The 16,989-nt window shown below is 58.2% G+C and overlaps 1 protein-coding gene across 1 annotated transcript; it reads right to left on the bottom strand.

Annotated features, from left to right (window-relative positions):
* Window positions 1–4,947: 4,947 nt before the first annotated feature.
* GBX1 (gastrulation brain homeobox 1) lies at window positions 4,948–11,299 on the bottom strand. The gene is made up of 2 exons (NM_001396407.1): window positions 10,655–11,299; window positions 4,948–5,740 (listed from the first exon to the last, which is right to left on the bottom strand). Exons 1-2 carry the CDS (start codon window positions 11,112–11,114, stop codon window positions 5,220–5,222), a joined length of 981 nt encoding a protein of 326 aa, NP_001383336.1. The 5' UTR covers window positions 11,115–11,299; the 3' UTR covers window positions 4,948–5,219.
* Window positions 11,300–16,989: the final 5,690 nt, after the last annotated feature.

The raw sequence follows: 16,989 nt of genomic DNA, 5'->3' as shown, positions 1-16,989 counted from the left end.
GCAGCGTGCAGCCGCCAGGGCACCCACAGCACTGCAGCCAGGTCCTGTGGCAGTGACACCCAACCCAGTGTGCTGCCGGCAACGGCACTGCCAACCCGGCTCCCTGCTGCTGCCCACATCCTGGGAGCCAGCGGCTGCCCCGTGCCAGCAGTGACGTGATGTGGCAGAGCCCAGACAAGGGACAAAAGCCCTTTTCCCAGCTCATGTAGGCAGTAGGGCTGTGGTGGGCAGTAGGGCCACGGTGGGCAGTGGGCACTGCGGGACAGCAGCAGGGCACCTGCAGATGAAGCTGCCTGTGGTCCCTTTGGGAGGCAGGAGATGCCCCATCGCAACCCACCTGCTGTCGCCCTGCAGCGCTGTTCCTGTCCTCAACGCAGCCCCTGTGGGCTGTCCCCATGCAACTGTCACTGCAGAGCTCCCAGGTGCCTGTGTACTCGGCTGTGCAGTGTGGCAGTTGTCAGAGCTTGGGAGGGCGGGGGGACAGGGCTGTGCCACCATGGGACTGTGCCCCACAGCTTCTGCAGGCACTCCAATAGCATCCTGCTCTGCAGCTTGGTGATGCTTTGGGATGCATGGGGCTGGAGATGGAGCTCTGGGAAGTGGCACAGCTGCCCCAGCAGAAAACACAGGTGCCCCACCTCCCCAGTATTGTCACCAAACAGCTGCAGAGCACCTGCACTGCACTGGCTGTGGTGAGGCACCATTCTGGCTGTATGAGCACATCTCAGCACGGCCAGGTCTGCCCCCAGGGCACCAGAAGCACCAGATCCCTTTGGGATCTCCACAAGGCACAGAGCTGTGCAGGACAGACAGCTGCAGTGTCAGCACACACCCAATGCAGCCCTTCTCCAGGAGGTTTGCCCCAGCAGTTCTGCAGCTGTCAATGAACTGCCCTGTACAGATGCGTGCTGCAGGGACCGGCGCAACATGTAAGCATCTGGGAAGGGCCCAGAGCACATCAGTGCCTCTGATATGGGGCTGGAGGCTGAGCAGCTCCTTGTTGGGTCCTGCGCCCTCCCAGATGCACCTGAATGAACTGGGGGATAGGATGTGTGGTGCAGGGAAGGCAGAGCATTGCAAAGCATGCAACCAGCATGAGGGAGAGCTGAGTTCAGCTGCGCAGTGCAGGGTCTGCACAGAGCTCCAAGGTGGGGAATGTGGGATTGTGACAGTGGGTGCAGAGGGGCAGCACTGGGGTGGTGAAGCAGGAGCTGTGGGCAGCATCGGGTTGGAGGGGTGAGGCTGTGCGCAGCATCATGTTGGGGGGGAGAGGCTGTGGGCAGCACTGGCATTCTGCTGCTGAGGTCATCGTGGCCAAGCCTGCTACCAACCCTCCCTGCATCTGCACTTTGAGCTCTGCTGGTGCCGAGGTTGTGGCTGTGGAGGCACTGCAGGTGGTCAGAGTTCCTGACCCTTCCTATGTGCCAGTCCAGTGGAAAAAGGCTGGATGTGGCTCTGGGAAGTCTGGTCCAGTGGTTGGCAGCCCTGCCCACAGCAGGGGGGTTGTAGATGATCTCTGAGGTCCTTTTGAACCCAGGCCATCCTATGGATCTATGAAAAGTGTAGTTACTGTCCTGCTCACGTGCAGGCAGAGCTGTTCTCCCCATGGGAGTAGAGGTTCTCTGCAAACAGGGTTCTTGCAGCGGTGACACTGCACAATGTAATTCACCTCAAAGGGGTCACAGATCCCCATTGGGCAGTGCGTCGTTATTTCAGGGTCAGAGGGCCAACCGGCACTGCACAGCTCTGGAAATCACAGCACAGCTTTCCCTGCTGGGAGCTCCAGCAGCTCCAGTGCACACCTGAGCGGGTCTTGGAGAGCCCAGGCAGTGCTCAGCAGTGTGCTGTGTGCCAGCAGCTCTCTGTACAGCCTCACTGCTGGAGTGTGCTACAATCCGTGTGTGTTGTACTGAAGACCCTGTCCCGACAGGAGACCAATAAGCATCCCATTTGATGCAATCATTGCCATTTTCCTAATCCTTCAAGAATCATTTTCCATGTAAATGAGTGAGCAGGTCTGTGCAGAAAGAAGTCCCTGGTAAAGGATGAAACTGACAACATGAGGGCAAAAAAAAATGTCTTGTATATATATATATAAATATATGCATGTATAAATATATGCATGTTGATGTATATACAGTGTCTATATACCTATGTCTGTATGTCTGTGTGTTTGGGTGCCCACCTGAGAGTCCCTTCTTCCCCATACCCGCTCCAGGGCACCACGCATGAGCTGATACACGGGGAAATCCAGCTAGACAGATGGAAAACAAATTCCCAGGAAGGCTTTCAGACCCCAGGATGGGTTCCCAATGATGCTGTGGGATGGGCACCCTTGGAGATGCCTGGGGTCAGCTGGACCCGTCCTCAGCATCCTCCCCTGACAGACAGCTTTGAGCAGGTGTTGGAGCTGAGACCACCCACAGGTTTCCCCCTGTCCACGCTGCTCCATCATAGCAGGGTTGTTCTTACTGCCTGCATCTTTGGTGCTCTTCCCCCCCTCTCCTCCCCCCCAGCCAAAATGGTGCAACACTTGTAGCTCTGACTCATGGGGCACCCTCTGCCCCAGCAGCTCTTCTGCTGGGATGTGCTGAAGCCACACTGTGCTGTATAGGCAATGCCATGCACTGCATTCATTGGAGTGCTGCAGTGTTTTACTCGGTGCTGTGCAGGAGGGAGGAAACTCCTTGCAGTGCACAAGGCTCACGGGGAGCTCCGTTCTGCACTGTGTGAGGGGCACTGTGCTGCTCTGCAGCTCTCTCAGTGCTCCTGGTGACAGCTCTGAGTCTGTCCCTTCCATCAGCACCAAACTAAGTGTCTGCAGCACTTTTAGTTCCGTTAACATCAGTGTTTGTAGGGTTGCACTGTATAATGGTTCTCGGACTGTCAACAATAAAAAAGCCAAAAAACAAATAACTTTCAAGCAGCTGAAAGCTCCAGTGGGCTGCCAGCAGTCCCTGAACAAAGTGCAGCCACAGCAGCGGCGCTGTGCGTGTCCATGGCAGTGGAGATGGTGGGACATGGGATGAGAACACGATGAACTGATGCTATCGCTGGAGCGAGACTCACCAAACCACAGCATCAGCTGGAAATGCCAGGTGAGAAAAGGGGGTTCTCCAACACTGTCAAATGCATTTCAATACCTTTCAGTGGCACTGCTCCCAGCACTGCTGTGGTGGTGTGTTTCAGAGCAGGGGGCTGTGCCACATGGGGTGGCAGTGGTAGCAGCACACACCCCACACATGCACACATTTGCAGTAACACAGCACTGCTCGTTGCTGCATGGTCATTTTCTTCTGCCCTTCCACTGCTGCTCCCATCCCTGCCTGGCCCAGGACCTGCGCAGGAGCTGCTGCAACTTCTGCAAGTGGCATTTGTCCCCTTTTGCAGCCACGTAAGGCTGATAAGTTCATGTTCTTTGTCTCGACCCAACCTGGACCCAAGAAGGGAGAAGATACGTGACCACAGTTCTCAGGTGCAGACAGCTCTGCCACAGTGTCCCAAGGGCACAGCTGCTCCTCTGGGCAGCATGGTGGGGGCAGCTGCCAGAGGACTCCCACCTCCCCTGATCCACAGTGAATGCCAACAGATACTGCATTTGAGAAGTCTGAGCCCACAGAGGGAACGCTGCATCTTCTTTCCAGCTCAGTGATGCAGGGGACAGAGACAGAATCCATCCCAACATGGCTGCAAGAAGCCCCTTGTGCTCCACAGCCACAGGGCTGACAGAGCTCAGCTGTGCTGCATGAGCACAGGGCCACATTCCCACTAATAGGAGACACCTGATGAGGAGGGAAGGGCTATAAGAGGGAGGGCACCTCTCCCAAGCAGTGTAGAAATGGGTTAGGGTTTTTTTGTTTGTTTGTTTGTTTTTGTTTGGTGCTTGGGAGTGTGTCTGGAGGGTGTGCAGCATAACAGCAGGAGCTGTGCACACAGATCCAGGGGCTGTGGGTTCTCCAGTTCTACCTGACCATTGGGCATCCTGCTCTGGGTGGCCCTGCTGGGGCAGAGGGGAACTAGAAGGACCCTGAAGCGCTCATAGCCTCAGCTACTGTGTGATTCTGTGTCACTGTGACATCAGCCGTGGCTGTCAGGGATGTCTCCTACTCTCAGAAGCTTTGTCTACCAAGGAGGGGTGCAATGACCAACAGTGTCCCAGCAGCATCATCCCACATCCTTAGAGAGAACCTTCTTCCTGTTTGGGATGGGATTGCACTGGCTGTTACTACCACATGAACTCTCTGGATGATGTTCTTCATACCAGCAGGAGAGGGTTGCATGGCCAAACATCCAGTTAGCGCTGCAACCAAAGGGTCTCCTGCACTGTTGGCCTAGCACTGTTTGTGCAGCTGTGCCCTTTGCAAAACTGGATCTTCATCAGGACCTGGAGCTGAGCTCAGTGATGAGAGTTCTCCTCGCTTCGGAACACAGAGAGCTGGAGAGTATTGCATTGCTGGGCCTTGGTGGTGCTGTCAGTGTGAGCATGCACAGAGCTGATGCGGGGCTCTGGAGCAGCCCTGGGGGCAGCAGGCAGGGAGCTTCAGCACGGGCCTCTACTTAGCTCAGGGCCAGCCAGGGCCAATTGTAGCACAAGGCTGCGGGATGGACAGGGCTTGGCCTGCAGGACCTTGCACATCTGCCAGCGTGTGGATGGGACCTGGGCGGGGGCGGGGGGGGGGATTCATCCTGCGCTGGGGCACTGTTCGCCTCGGGCGGGCTGCGGCCAGAGGAGGGGCTCCGGCGGGGGCAGCGGGCGGCCGTTTTGGGGGCGGCCCCAGGGATGCTCCAGAGACCGCCGCGACGTCCCGGACCCTCCCGCGTCTCAGCACCGGCACCGGACCGGGTTCGACGGCGCCCCCGAAGCCACGGCTGCCCCTCGCACCGCTGCCCCGCGCCGCACCGCCGCTCCGGCCGCGCGCCCTCCCCTCGCGTTATCGCGGAAGAAGCTCCATAGAAAATAATTTATTGAAATCACAGCTATACACGGGCGGGCGCTGGCGGACAGCGCGGCCCCGGCCCGGCGGGGCAGGAGCAGACGTGAACGGGTGGCGGTGGGCAGGCGGCCCTCGCTCCCCGCGGCTCGGACGGACGGACGCGCCGCCGTATGTACAGAGTTTACACGGAATAAATAAGGGACATGTACAGAGGAGTGCGAGCGGCCCCGGGCCCCTCCCGCTGCCGGCGCTCCGCCCGCCCCAGGGTCCGGGAGCCGCCGCGGCTCAGGGTCGGGCCCCCTGCTCGATCTGCTGGTGCTGGCTGCGCACGGCGAAGCGATTGACGTGCACCGGGATGGGCACCACGATCTTGGGGTTGCGGACGGGCTCTCCCGAGCGGTTGCTGACGTTGCCCGCCTTGATGCGTTTCCACTTAGCGCGGCGGTTCTGGAACCAGATCTTCACCTGCACCTCGCTCAGCTTCAGGGCGTGCGCGATCTGCGAGCGCTCCGTCAGCGAGAGGTACTTCTTGCAGTGGAACTCCTTCTCCAGCTCCAGCAGCTGCTCGCTCGTAAAGGCCGTGCGCCGCCGGCGGCTCTTCCCGGCCCCGGAGCCCGGCGGAGGCTGCTCGGCCGCGGGGCCGCCCTTCCCCTTCCCCTTGGGGCCCAGCGCGGCCGCGGCCGCCCCGTCCAGGAAGGGCTCCTCCTCGCTGTCGCCCGCCGAGCTCTCCTCCTCCCGTTCGCTGCACGGCGTCGCTGCCGATTTCACCTCCAGCTTCTCCTCGTCCGAGCTGTACGCCTTGGCGTCTGCGGGGCACACAGCGTCAGCGCCCGCACTCGCAGCCCCCGCAGCCCCGCTCCCAGCATCCCACCCCGCCGCGCTGTCCCCGCAGCACCCACACACCGCGCACATCCGCGGGCACCGCAGGGCATGACGAGGCACCACCTGCATCTGCCCCCACCCCTTTCCCGCTGTGACAGCAGAGCTGCTGCAACCCAGCAGAGCACCACGGAGCCCTTCCAGGGCTTGTCCAGCCCTCTGTAACCCCAGAGGAAAACAAGGGCCTTGCTCCTCGCTCAGCTCAGCCCTCCCTCTGCCCCATCCCACTGCATCTACCACTGTTCATCCATCAAGAGTCAGCCCCGAGGAGCTGCAGGATCTTCCTAGTCAGCCCGAGCTGGTTCCAGCTAGCAAAGCTCTGCAGGGCAATCATGGAGTGTCTGCTGCCATACCTCCCTCCCTGCAGCAGAGGGGTACAGCCAGCGAGCAATGTGTACAGGCAGCTGATGACCAAATCTTGGGTTCCCCCACCGCTCTGTGCAATGAGGCAGGCCAGAGGCTGCCAGCATCACCCAACAGCCAGGACCTCATCCCAGGCACCGCCCCAGATGGAAGGAAGGATTCGGACCCCAGGAGACATCTCTGATATGTCACCTGAAGTGATACTCGTAGGATGCAGTGGGGATAGACTTTCTTCTTGTCAGTTTCTTGTGGTCCAAACTGGTGCCTCAGTGGTCAAACAGACATGGAGCAAGAAAGAATGTGGATGGGAGCAATGGAGAAGAAAGCCATTCACTTTCCTGACAGAAGGGTTCCAACAAAGGCCTCACAGTAGATAGAGTGAAGAGGTGCTCCTGGCCACAGCCAGGGATCACAGAGAGAGAGGAGGAACCAGAAGCAGATGAAAAAGCTTTGCCCTCATGCTGAAACCACCAAGATCTCCAAGATCAACCCAGGGGAGGAACTGCGGCTGGAAGGAGCTGGTGCTGGAGCACCATCACTCAATACAATCCTACATGCAGAAGGAGCAGCAGCAGTTCTCTGAGTCCCTAAGCAGTAGCAGGGGGCCAGCATACGCCACTGGTGCTCCAGAAGCTCCCTTCACCTCAGAGGAAGGCTGGGCAGCCCTCTGGTGCCTGACAGTGGAGGGCTGCAAAGACGTGAGCAGCAGCTGCAAGAAATTGCTCGAGCCCAGGAGACATTCTTACAAGCCTGGTTGTTGTGGGGTTCCCACACCTCTTGTCAGTCCTGCACAAGGCTGTGGCTGCCCGAGAGTAGGTCAGTGACTTTGGACATCTGAAATTGTCTCTGCTCCTCCTGTTTTGTGCAGCAATAAAGAAACACCATTATCTCTACTCTGATATGGGAGGATAGACAGTGCTTTCTTCATGATGGCTGAGGGCGGGGAGTGGTCTCCCATGGTCATGGAAATGTATGACCTGGAAACTTCATGCTGTGGGGCTGATGAGCAGCAGGTGACACAAAGCACCTGGCTGCCCATGCATGGCCTCATGTAAGCACTGCTCTGCCCAAGAAAAGGAGGGTTTTCATTTCTGTGTACCTGCCCTGTCTGTGGGCACACAAGGCCTGACAAGATGAGAAAGCTCTTATGAGGACATCATTGTCTTCTCCAGGAGTGCTCATAGCTCTGCTCGGACTCTGCCCTTCCGCACTGATGGAGGACAGGACCGGCAGTGCACTACAAGATGGTGCTGAGATGGGATTCGCTGCTGTGGGTACAAATGGTGCACCAGGAGACTGGGGAAAATCTGAGCTGCCAACTGCAACACATCACCTCGTGAAGCTGCTGCTATCTGAACGCACAGCCAGACCACAGGTTTTAAAGTCACCAATTGGTTTGTATCTTATAAAAGGGCTGAGCTTGCAGGAAGGAACTCAGACTACATGGTGGACTGTAAATCAGATGTTTTTACAAAGAAAATGGGTGTGTTGGTCCATTTACCACCTGGTGTGTTCTCAGTGAGGAAGTATGGAGGCAGTGGAGCCCACTCCTTTGGTGGGAGATGTGCTGAGGCTTTCTGAGGCCCTCAAACAGGTAGTGAAGTTGGCACAAAGCAAAGTGCTGTGACTGAAAAAACCAACAAGGCAGCAGACCCAGAATCGGATTGGTCCATCTCTTCGCTCATCATAAAATCCCAGCTTGTCATTTTCCTCATTATGGATTTGATATGCATGGTGAGGAGTGATTGGAGAGCGTTATAGGTGGCAAAGTGATTTGAGCAGGGTCAGGAGGACCTGGCTCAAGAATGGGTGCTGTGAGAACCAGAAGAGCTCTGTGCTGCTAAACACTCAAGAGCTCCTTGTCACGCTCATTTATAGGGAACAACACAATACTTCTCCACCCTAATTATTCTCAGACCTAACTGAACGTGGATTTACTGCATGGGCCCAAGAGAGGTTGGATGTTGGTGGAGATCTGTGCAGCTCAGGAAGAAATACACTCTCAAGAGAGATGTTAAAGGGTGCACTGAGTGCCATTTCCTGGGAGTCACACTCCTCCTTGCAGCTGCAGCAACAAAGCAGCCTCCAGGCTTCACTGCTTCCTTCCACCACTTTCCCTACATGCCTCTCCCCTCTCAAGAAGTGTGACCACAAGTGGAAGCCTGAAACACACTAGGTGTAGGTGTAGGGAGCGGTCCTAAAATGGAGCAATGGTCCCCAGCACTAATGGAAGCTGGGGACAAAAACCATCTCTTTAGAGTCTAATTCACTCAATGTCAGCAGACAGACAAAAGGAGGCCATGAGCATGGTTCTTCTACAGGTAAGAGATCTGCAGAACACCTTGTAGATAACACCAAGTTTGTCTCCCTTTTGGTGAACTCCAGAGAAGACAAAATAAGAACATAGAAAAGGAATTGGTCAAAGGTTGATACACACACAGAAACGACAGCTGGCTGAGGTGCAGTGTTAGGAGGCTGCTGTAGGAAGTACTGCATTGGATCATGCTCTCTTACTCCTCCCTGGACCGTTGGTTTTGGCCGGGGCCACAGGCAGGACTCTACAGAAAACTGCATTACTGCCGGGAGTCGTATTTCCCTGAATTTCTTGGTTGTGGAAAAAGCCCACAGCAATCATCACGGTTTCCATATGACCTGGTTGGTAAAACAAGCCCTGCTGTCCATCTCTGTGGACCCTGACAGGTACAGTTAAGAGAAAAATTACAGACAGGAATCCTCTCGGACCTGGGCAGATCGTGGCCAGTGGTCCTGACCGTGGCTCCACATGGGCAGAATGGGAAGCATCCTTCATGACTTCAGAGCAGGAACAGTGCTGAGAACTGCTAACAGGCAGCAGTGAGTGAACAGCAGTAGTAAGACACGTTTCCTTCCATCATCAGAACAGTCACAACAGAGTGAGCCTCAGATACAATTTCTCAATATCAGAAATGTCCAATTTTCAGAACAGCTCATCTGAGTCCCTCAGGAGGACAACACGTTGAGCTCAGGTACAGAGGAGCCACAGAGGGAGAGGAAGCACAGTGCTGCTCGTCTCCCTATAGAGTGGGAGGATGTGATCACACAGATGCAGGCTTTGGCCACAGCAGTTCTGTTCCTGAGGAGACTTTCAAAACAAAAGTGAGACTGCTGCGGGTGTTTGACTCAGCACAGAGTGCGTAGGGATCACCAAAGCTCAGTAACAAAGAAAGGAGAGGCAAAACGCCACAGTTGTCCTAAACCAGAGAGTGGTTTCAAGGGATACCTGCATGTGTGCAACAGTCTTCTGAGCAAGGAACAAGTCAGGGCAAGGAGAGCAGCCGGGCTTACCCGGGAGTGTAACGGGAGGACAGAGCACAGCCAAGCCCTGCAAGAAGCTGCAGAGGCTGCTCAGCACGGATCCACCCTAGGAAGACTATGAGACAAAGGTGGATCTCGGAGCTGTCGGGAGGAGGCAGAGCTCAGGACAGGCCGTGCCAGAGAAAGACAGCGTTCGGTTTGTGTCAGCCGCGCTGCAGAGAAGCCTCCATCCCCGTACTGCGGGAGCAGAGGTGGAAGAAAGCAAGAGCTGAAGCTGGCAGAGGAACAGCGCAACAAGTCACCGGGCGGGTATGTGCACACCCGGGGAGGTTCAAAAAGGCGAGGGCCGCAGTGGGAGCAGCCTCAGGGCAGAACCGAGCGGGAACTCGGAGAGAAGCCGCCGCCTGCCCGCTCTGTCGGGCAAAGCCGGGGCCGCGGGCGCGGCGAACCGGAGCGAAGGTGAGTGAGGCTGCGGGCGGCGCGGGGCCGCCGTTGGCCACGGGGCTGCCCCGTGCGTCGCCTCGGTGGCGCGGGACCGGGAGGGAAAAGGGACCAGGATGGAAGCGGGACCCGGAGCGGGCCGAACTGCGGGAGAGCGAGGGCTCAGTCGGAGCCCCCGTCCCGCGGTGCGCGGCACCGTGCGGGTACACAGCGCAGACCTGCAGAGAGCACCGACCGACACCCGGACGGGACCGATCCGCCCCGCGGCTCTTTCGCCTCCGCCGGCCGGGACGGCAGCACCTCGGAGAGCTCCGCGCCACCCCGTCCCACCGGGCCGCTCCGCACGGCGGCCCCGAGCGGCGGCTGCGGCGGTTCGCGCTCCGCGCGGCCCGGAAGCGGAGAGCGGAGTTTGTCTCCGAGCCGCCAAAGTTGCGGGCGCTGCAGAGGCGGCCCGGAGCGGAGGGCAGCTGGCCCGGTCCCCTCGCTGGGCACGATGGGACAGAGCGGAAGCGCAGCGGCGAGCGGCCCCCCCTTCCCCGGCCCGCAGGCGCGGCCCCGCCGCATCCCGCACCCGGCGCACCGCCTTCAGGAATCCCGCCCCGGGGAGCTCAGAGCCGGCGGTGCCGCTCGCCCGCCCGCAGCCGGAGCCGAGGGCGCGGACGGAGCCCGGGAAAGGGGCGCGCGGGCGGCGCTGCCCACCGCGAGGCTCTTCGGGGCTCCCGGACCGGCGTCACGTCTCCTACCTGCCAGGCCTGGGAAGGGGTCCGGGAAGTGCAGCGGCGGCTCGGGCGGCCCTTTGTCGCGCCCCGGGGGCAGCTCCTCCGGCTCCAGGCCCTCGGCGCCCCGTCGGCAGCCGGCGTCGGGGGTGGCGCGCGGCGGGGGCAGCTCCTGCGGTGGGTAGAAGCCGTCGGGGGGCTCGGAGAAGCTGGGCAGCGCCGTGGTGAGGGCCACCATGGAGGGCACGGCCTGGCCCAGGCTGGCGCAGAACGTGTTGGTGAGGCGGCCGGCGAAAGAGGCCAGCGGTGCGAGCGGCGGCAGCCCCGACTGCAGCGGCGCGTGGGACAGCGCCTGCGGCAGCACCAGCGGCCGGTACGGCATGAACATGGGGTACCCGGTGTACAGCAGGTGCCCGGAGCGCGGCGGCGGCGTCCCGATGAGCGAGTCGATGGAAAAGGCGGTCCCCTGGCCGCTGGGTCTCTGCATGGCGAGCGGGCGCCGCCGGCTCAGCCGGCACCAACTTTCCGGCGAGCTCGGGCCGCCGCCAACTCGCCGCACCCCCGGGCCCCGCCGCGGCCCCGGCCCCCGCCCGCCGCCTCCCGTGGGCTCCGGCGCCCGGCGAGAGCTGCCGCCCGCCCGCCCGCTCGCTGCCTCGGCGCGGCGGAGTGGAGGCGCGCTCGGAGCCGCCCGCCCGCCCCGCTGCGGGGGGGCCGGGCCGGGCTGCGGAGGGGAGGGGAGGGGTGGGGTGGGAAGGCGGGCGGGGGTGTCGCCCTCTGCTCTCATCCATCTTCCGCACATCACGGTCGAGTTCCTCCTTCAGCGCCCGCTCCGGCGGGGCAGAGCTCCCCGCTCCCCCCGGCGCGGCCGGCCCCTGGGAAGGCGCCTCCCCCTCCCGCCTCATCAGCTGTTATTAATGGTGATTGATGATTAGCAATTATGGGGCCAGCACAAGGGCGCTTTTGTGGGGACGGGACGGGTCCGTGCCGCGCGGCGCATCCTATCCTCCCCCGAGTCTGGGACGACGGACGGGGCGAACCGACCCCGCTCCGCTCTGGGCCTGCGGCTCGGCTCGGCCCGGGCCGACGCTCTGACGGGCGGTAGCGGCGCTTAACGGCTGAGCCCGATGGCCCCGACAGAGCGCTCCTCACCGGGTCCAGCCCCGCCGCTCCGCGGCCACCCGCCGCGCTGTGCCGTGGGACCGCCCGGCCCTTGGATCGGGTCTCGGCGGGCGGGCGGCGGGGGCGGTCTGGAGTGTAGGGTGGGAACGAGACGGGCGGATTCACGGTGGGTCAGAGGGTCCCCCCGCCCCTCCGCTCTGCCCTCCGTGCGCCGCGGGACGGATCCCGGCGCCCCGCTCCGTCGGGGGCAGCGACACTGAACGCCCGCCGGGCCGGGGGTAACCCGGGAGGCTGCAGCCCGCCCCGAGCTGCAGTAACGCCTCAGGACCGGGGTTACAAACCTGCCCGGGCTGCGCTGCACAAAGCCCCCGGATTGCGGGACTGATGCGTCTGCGGACTGAGTGCCGACGGGCGCTTCTTCGCGCAGTTACAGAGCCGGTGAGACCGGTGGAAGGCGAGAGAACTGCAGTGAGGGCTCCGCGGCTCTGCCCTTCCTTGCTGTGCGTCCTGGGGGGAGTCCCTGTGCCAAAGCAGAGTACTTATTGCTCCTCCTGACACCTGCGCTGTGCTCCTACCTGTGAAGAGGTGGTCCCCGGGTATGTAACGTGTCAAACACTGAGCAAACCAACGCCCTGCTGCAGGAGAATATCAGCACTGGGATTACCTCCTAAAGCACTCAGAAACAGAAATGCCAGAACTGAAGTCGTGTCTAAGCACACCCTGAAGGCGTTTTCCATGGCACAGCTATGCTCCAAGCAGCCACCATCTCACAGGCAGTCCCCCCCCCAGCACCCTGTGTGTCCCCGTGCTCAGCCTCTGCTCAGAGGTGCAGTCCCTCTGGCTGCTGGGCTCCCTGAGATCCCTGGTGGCAGTGACATCTGTAGAAGTGCATATATTTCCTCCCCACACATTGTCTTCTACTCCGTCTCCAAGGACGTCTGGCGCATTGCCTTCCTGCAGCCCTCAGAGATGTGTTCTGGGAATGGATACTAGAATCCTGTGTGGAGCACGTAAATGAGGGTGAATGCATCCAGCAGGCTGACTACAGGGCCCTCAGCTTTCCTCTGCTAACCGGGCACAACCTAAATCCCTGCACAGAGCCTTCCCTTTCTGCATAGTTCTGTACCTTTCCCTGTGGTTTATCCTCACAGTCTCAAGGAAGCACCTCTGACTGATGGCTCTTGGGTCACCAAGGAGGAGAAGTGGGTGCTTGTAGGATAATCTGGCCCCTTCCCAGGACAAGAGCCCAGGTTCTAGGCTGGGCAGGAGGCTGGCAGTGACTGGCACTGCTATGAATCCCTCCTCAGGGGTCAGTGGTGGCACCAGAAAGAAGGCAGTCAGGTTCTGCAGGTCAGCACCCATCCCTTAGCTGTCCTTGCCCAAGCTTTCCACTTTCGTCCGTCAAACGTTTCTGTGGGAAAGGCTGGAGTCATCTTCACATGTGGGACTTTTGTTCATTCCACTGCTACCAAGACTCATTAGACTATGGAGAATGTGAAAGTGTGACCACGTGTGACTGGATCTCAAGACCTGTGCTCCACATCAAGGATTCGCAAGCAAGTTCCTACTCCTTAGCAACTTCGTTTTGGCCATTTGTTGAATGAATATTTTCTGTGTGACCTTCGAGCCGTGCATCACACTGCCCTGTAAGTTAGCAAGGTCTCTGAGAGCAATTGGGGAATGCTGTCTTTGTCACCTTGCTGGGGGAACTCAGAGAGCTGCAGATGAACCACAGCTCCACCAGGAACAGTGACTGCCTGTGCCCAAGGGCAGACCCTTCCCAAGGCTGGTAATACAAGCTCCTACACTGACCTCTGCAAATCAATATCCTGCACCCTGCAAGTCCCTAAATATGCCACCAAGTAGGAGATGCTGCTTACCTGATCACACGCTTGCATTAGCTGTGTCCTTCAGACACCGACTCCCAGTCCATCAATGTCTGCAGCAGCGCAGACCGTGACTCCAGAGAGCCAGGTCCCCCACAAGAGAGGAATTACAACTTCTCAGCCTTACGACACTTACTGCACACTCTGGCTCGCTTTGTCTTGTGAGACTTTGCAGTAAAGAAAGATAGAAGTTCATTTGCTGAATAATGAAGCAAAGAAGCAGAGAAGAAACAGCTGAGGACTGGAAACAAAAGGTTTGCAAGCAAAATGAAGTGAATGCTGTATACAAGTGTGTACACTGAACAAGGTACGGTCTGAGAGTTCCTGCAATGCCACCCTTGCAGGTGAGCCGGAGTGAAAGAGTGAGGATCTGAGCTGTGATAGCTCTGACACTGCTGGGACTTCCAAGGGCTTTCCCCATTTCTGCATCCCAGGTCTGACCTCCCTCAGCTTCTGTCTGGCACAAATGCAGTTTCCATGGCTTCCACTTGAGGCTCAGACCTCCGCTGTTCAGTGCTCTCCCCGCGTGTTTCTCCCTCCCCACACACATTCCCTGCAGGGAGCCACTCTATTCCATTTTATCAGGCTCCATCCCCCACTCTGCAGGTATCTGGCACGTTCCCTTCACATCCCTGAAGGTACACTGTCCAGCACACCAGGAACATGAGAAATATTAATTGCATGTGCATTTTGTAAAGCTCCCGGTGCCACTGCACTCCTGACAGCCCTCAGAGCCTTTCTGGAACACTACCAGGCATTCAAATGGGATTTCAAGAGGATCACTGCTGTCTCCCATTTTTTCCAGAGCTCGCTGCATTACCAGCCTATGTTTGTCAGCCTCACCACTTGGCCTTTGGTCTCCCAGTACTGGGCCATGAGCACTGAATTCCGACTCAGTGGGAAAGGGCAGTGCCCTTCACTTACAGATAACAGTTTCACCCCTTGGGCATATCACTGCCTGACCTGGACTTCCTTCAGCCTGTCTCTGCTTCCTACCCCTCTTTCTGGCTGCTCTCATCATTAGGACTTCTGAGCTCCATCCTCCCTCTGTTTCTTGCTGCAGGTAGGTGAGTGCAGGACAGCCAGCATTCTGCATTACTGGGGTCAGCAGGCAGAGCTGGGCAGCATCCTGCTGCTCAACCCTAGACAGTTTGACTCAGTGTCTGTGCTGAGGGTGGTTAAACGATCTCTCTGGTCAACACAGAGACTTTGACATGGCTTCAAACTGCTCAGCATAGGTAAGGCATCCTGGGAGGAAGTCAGCCCTGGAGATGTCCTTGAAGATACATAACAAATGGGCTCCTCGGAGGATTGCCGTTTGGGGTCAGTTGGTTATGTGCTACTGTGCAGAAGAGGAACCATCCAGGCCAGCCCCACTTCCTGCACTGCAAGCTGCTGCTGCACGGTGGGTTGTGAATATGATCCTCCAGATGCACGGGATGTTGGCTAAGCAGAGGCCAGGGGACCACTACATGCCACAGTCTTACCCTGTGGGTTGTTAAAATTAATTTTGTTGCAGCTATAAAGGGAAAAGTTCAGCCTGAGACAGGCGTGCTGCATGGCAAAACACAACTGCACCAGTTAACATTTAATAACTGACCTGCAAAGGGAAGCAGATCCTTCTAATGGAAACCACTATGCAGTCTTCGCTTTATGCCTCTGCCTGCCTGCCTTATGATCAGAGCACAGAATCTGGCAAAACAGGACTGACTCTGGCCACGGCCTCTGGGCATTCCAGCAGTACGGCCACTAAGCACATTAAAAGCAAGGGTGATGTTGCAAAATGTTTTACTCAGTTTGTGAAGTTTATGGAGAGGGATAGCTGTGGTGTTAACAGAAGCTAGGCCCATCTCAGGCACAGACTCTGCTGCTGGATTGCATCCATGAAGTGGCCCAATGTGAAGCAGCCCAGTGTGAAGCAGCCCTGGAGGCAGCAGGCTCAGGGCAGGCTGGAATGTGGGTCCTGTCCCAGCAGGCAGTTTGAGTGCAAGGAGCACTGGGTGGCTCCAGCTGGCCTATGAGGTGCAGCCTCACTGCATTTCACCCCAGTGCCAAGTTGCCCCACGTGATTCTGCCTTCAGCTTCATGCCTGCAGCAGCTGCTGAACTGCCCTCTCCTTCCTTGTGAGCATGCTTGGGAACGGGGCCTGGCAGGGCCACAGCTGGGATAGAAAGAACCCAGGATCCTCGCTATAGGATACACGTTCCTAAGTGCGTAGTTTTGCTACTGACGAGTCCTCAGGACAGCAGAAGGCTCCTTACAACGACCTGGCCCAAGCCAGCATTTCTGAAACAGGAGAGACTATAACTTGGAGGTGAGGAAAATGCAGAGTGATCTGTTTTGGGGTTCAGGGTCAGAGCTGGCACTCTGGAACATCACACATTCCTTTCTGATAAGCCTTGTGCAGGGGCAGCAGTGACGGAGGCCAGTCCTGTGTGCCACCCTCTGTGATCCAGCAGCGTGCCCAGAAGCAGCTCTTAAGCTGCCTGATCTGACAGCTCCTTTTCCCAGGTGGACGAGGGAAGGCAGAAAGCTCTCCCAGCAGTGCACATAGAAGAATACTTTCTCATGGATGGAATGAGGGCTGTTGGGTTTTCTGGGGTCTCATCAGCTTGGGTGCCAACCATTTTGGTACCCAGAATGACAGCAGTCAATCCAAGCACATCTACACCATCTCTCTTGCCCATTTGCCCCAGGCCCCATGGCTGAGACAGAAAATACAGCAGCGCACAGGTGCAGCACCCTTGTCCTCAGCAGGCAGCAGGTCTACCCAGCAGAGATCACACCATGATCCAGGTCAATGAGTAGAGCACACCCCCACCTGCAGGACTTCAGCGTTTCCTGGCACCCCTCTTGAATCCAACACCCAGTGCTGGCCGCACACCGTGGGCAGACAGATGGCACTGATACCTGACTTGTCTGCCACGGTCTCCTGATTTCGGTTCTTTACTCCTTGAAAAAGTAGGAGCCTTCATACATCTCTGAGGCTGTTCTGGTTAGGAGAGCTAACATCTCCTTCATCCAGAGTTTTGGCTTTTCCTGCTCGGAGAGAGTGATTTAAGTACTGCAGATGAAGTCCTGGGGTCCTAAGGCACGCAGTTGGCTTCTGTTGGCACTGCAGTGGTACTGCCTCACTGCTCTTCTGGCATCAGGTGCAGCTGAAAGTTCCTGCTTGCTGTTGGCTCATGTTTGTACGGCAGACCAAGACTGGTCATTCTGAACAACATTCCCAAAGCAGTGTCCGCACCTGAGCTGCAAAGCTGGCTTCATTTTCTACCTGTGTAATCTCTCCTAGGACCATTGTAACACAATGGAAAGCACAGCAATGACAGCAGAGCAGCAAGATCCCAGGTTGCA

The sequence above is a fragment of the Gallus gallus genome, chromosome 2 (genome assembly GCF_016699485.2).
Source record: "Gallus gallus isolate bGalGal1 chromosome 2, bGalGal1.mat.broiler.GRCg7b, whole genome shotgun sequence".
NCBI classification, from domain to species: domain Eukaryota; kingdom Metazoa; phylum Chordata; class Aves; order Galliformes; family Phasianidae; genus Gallus; species Gallus gallus.
The sequence above is the reverse complement of the archived record's forward strand: the minus strand, read 5'-3'. Positions and strand labels throughout refer to the sequence as shown.

Excerpts from the sequence above, each read along its gene's own strand:
- GBX1 (NM_001396407.1), bottom strand. The coding sequence starts at position 11,114 with ATGCAGAGACCCAGCGGCCAGGGGACCGCCTTTTCCATCGACTCGCTC. Across the intron at positions 5,741-10,654 it reads CCCCTTCCCAGGCCTGGCAG|ACGCCAAGGCGTACAGCTCG; the intron begins GTAGGAGACGTG and ends TGTGCCCCGCAG.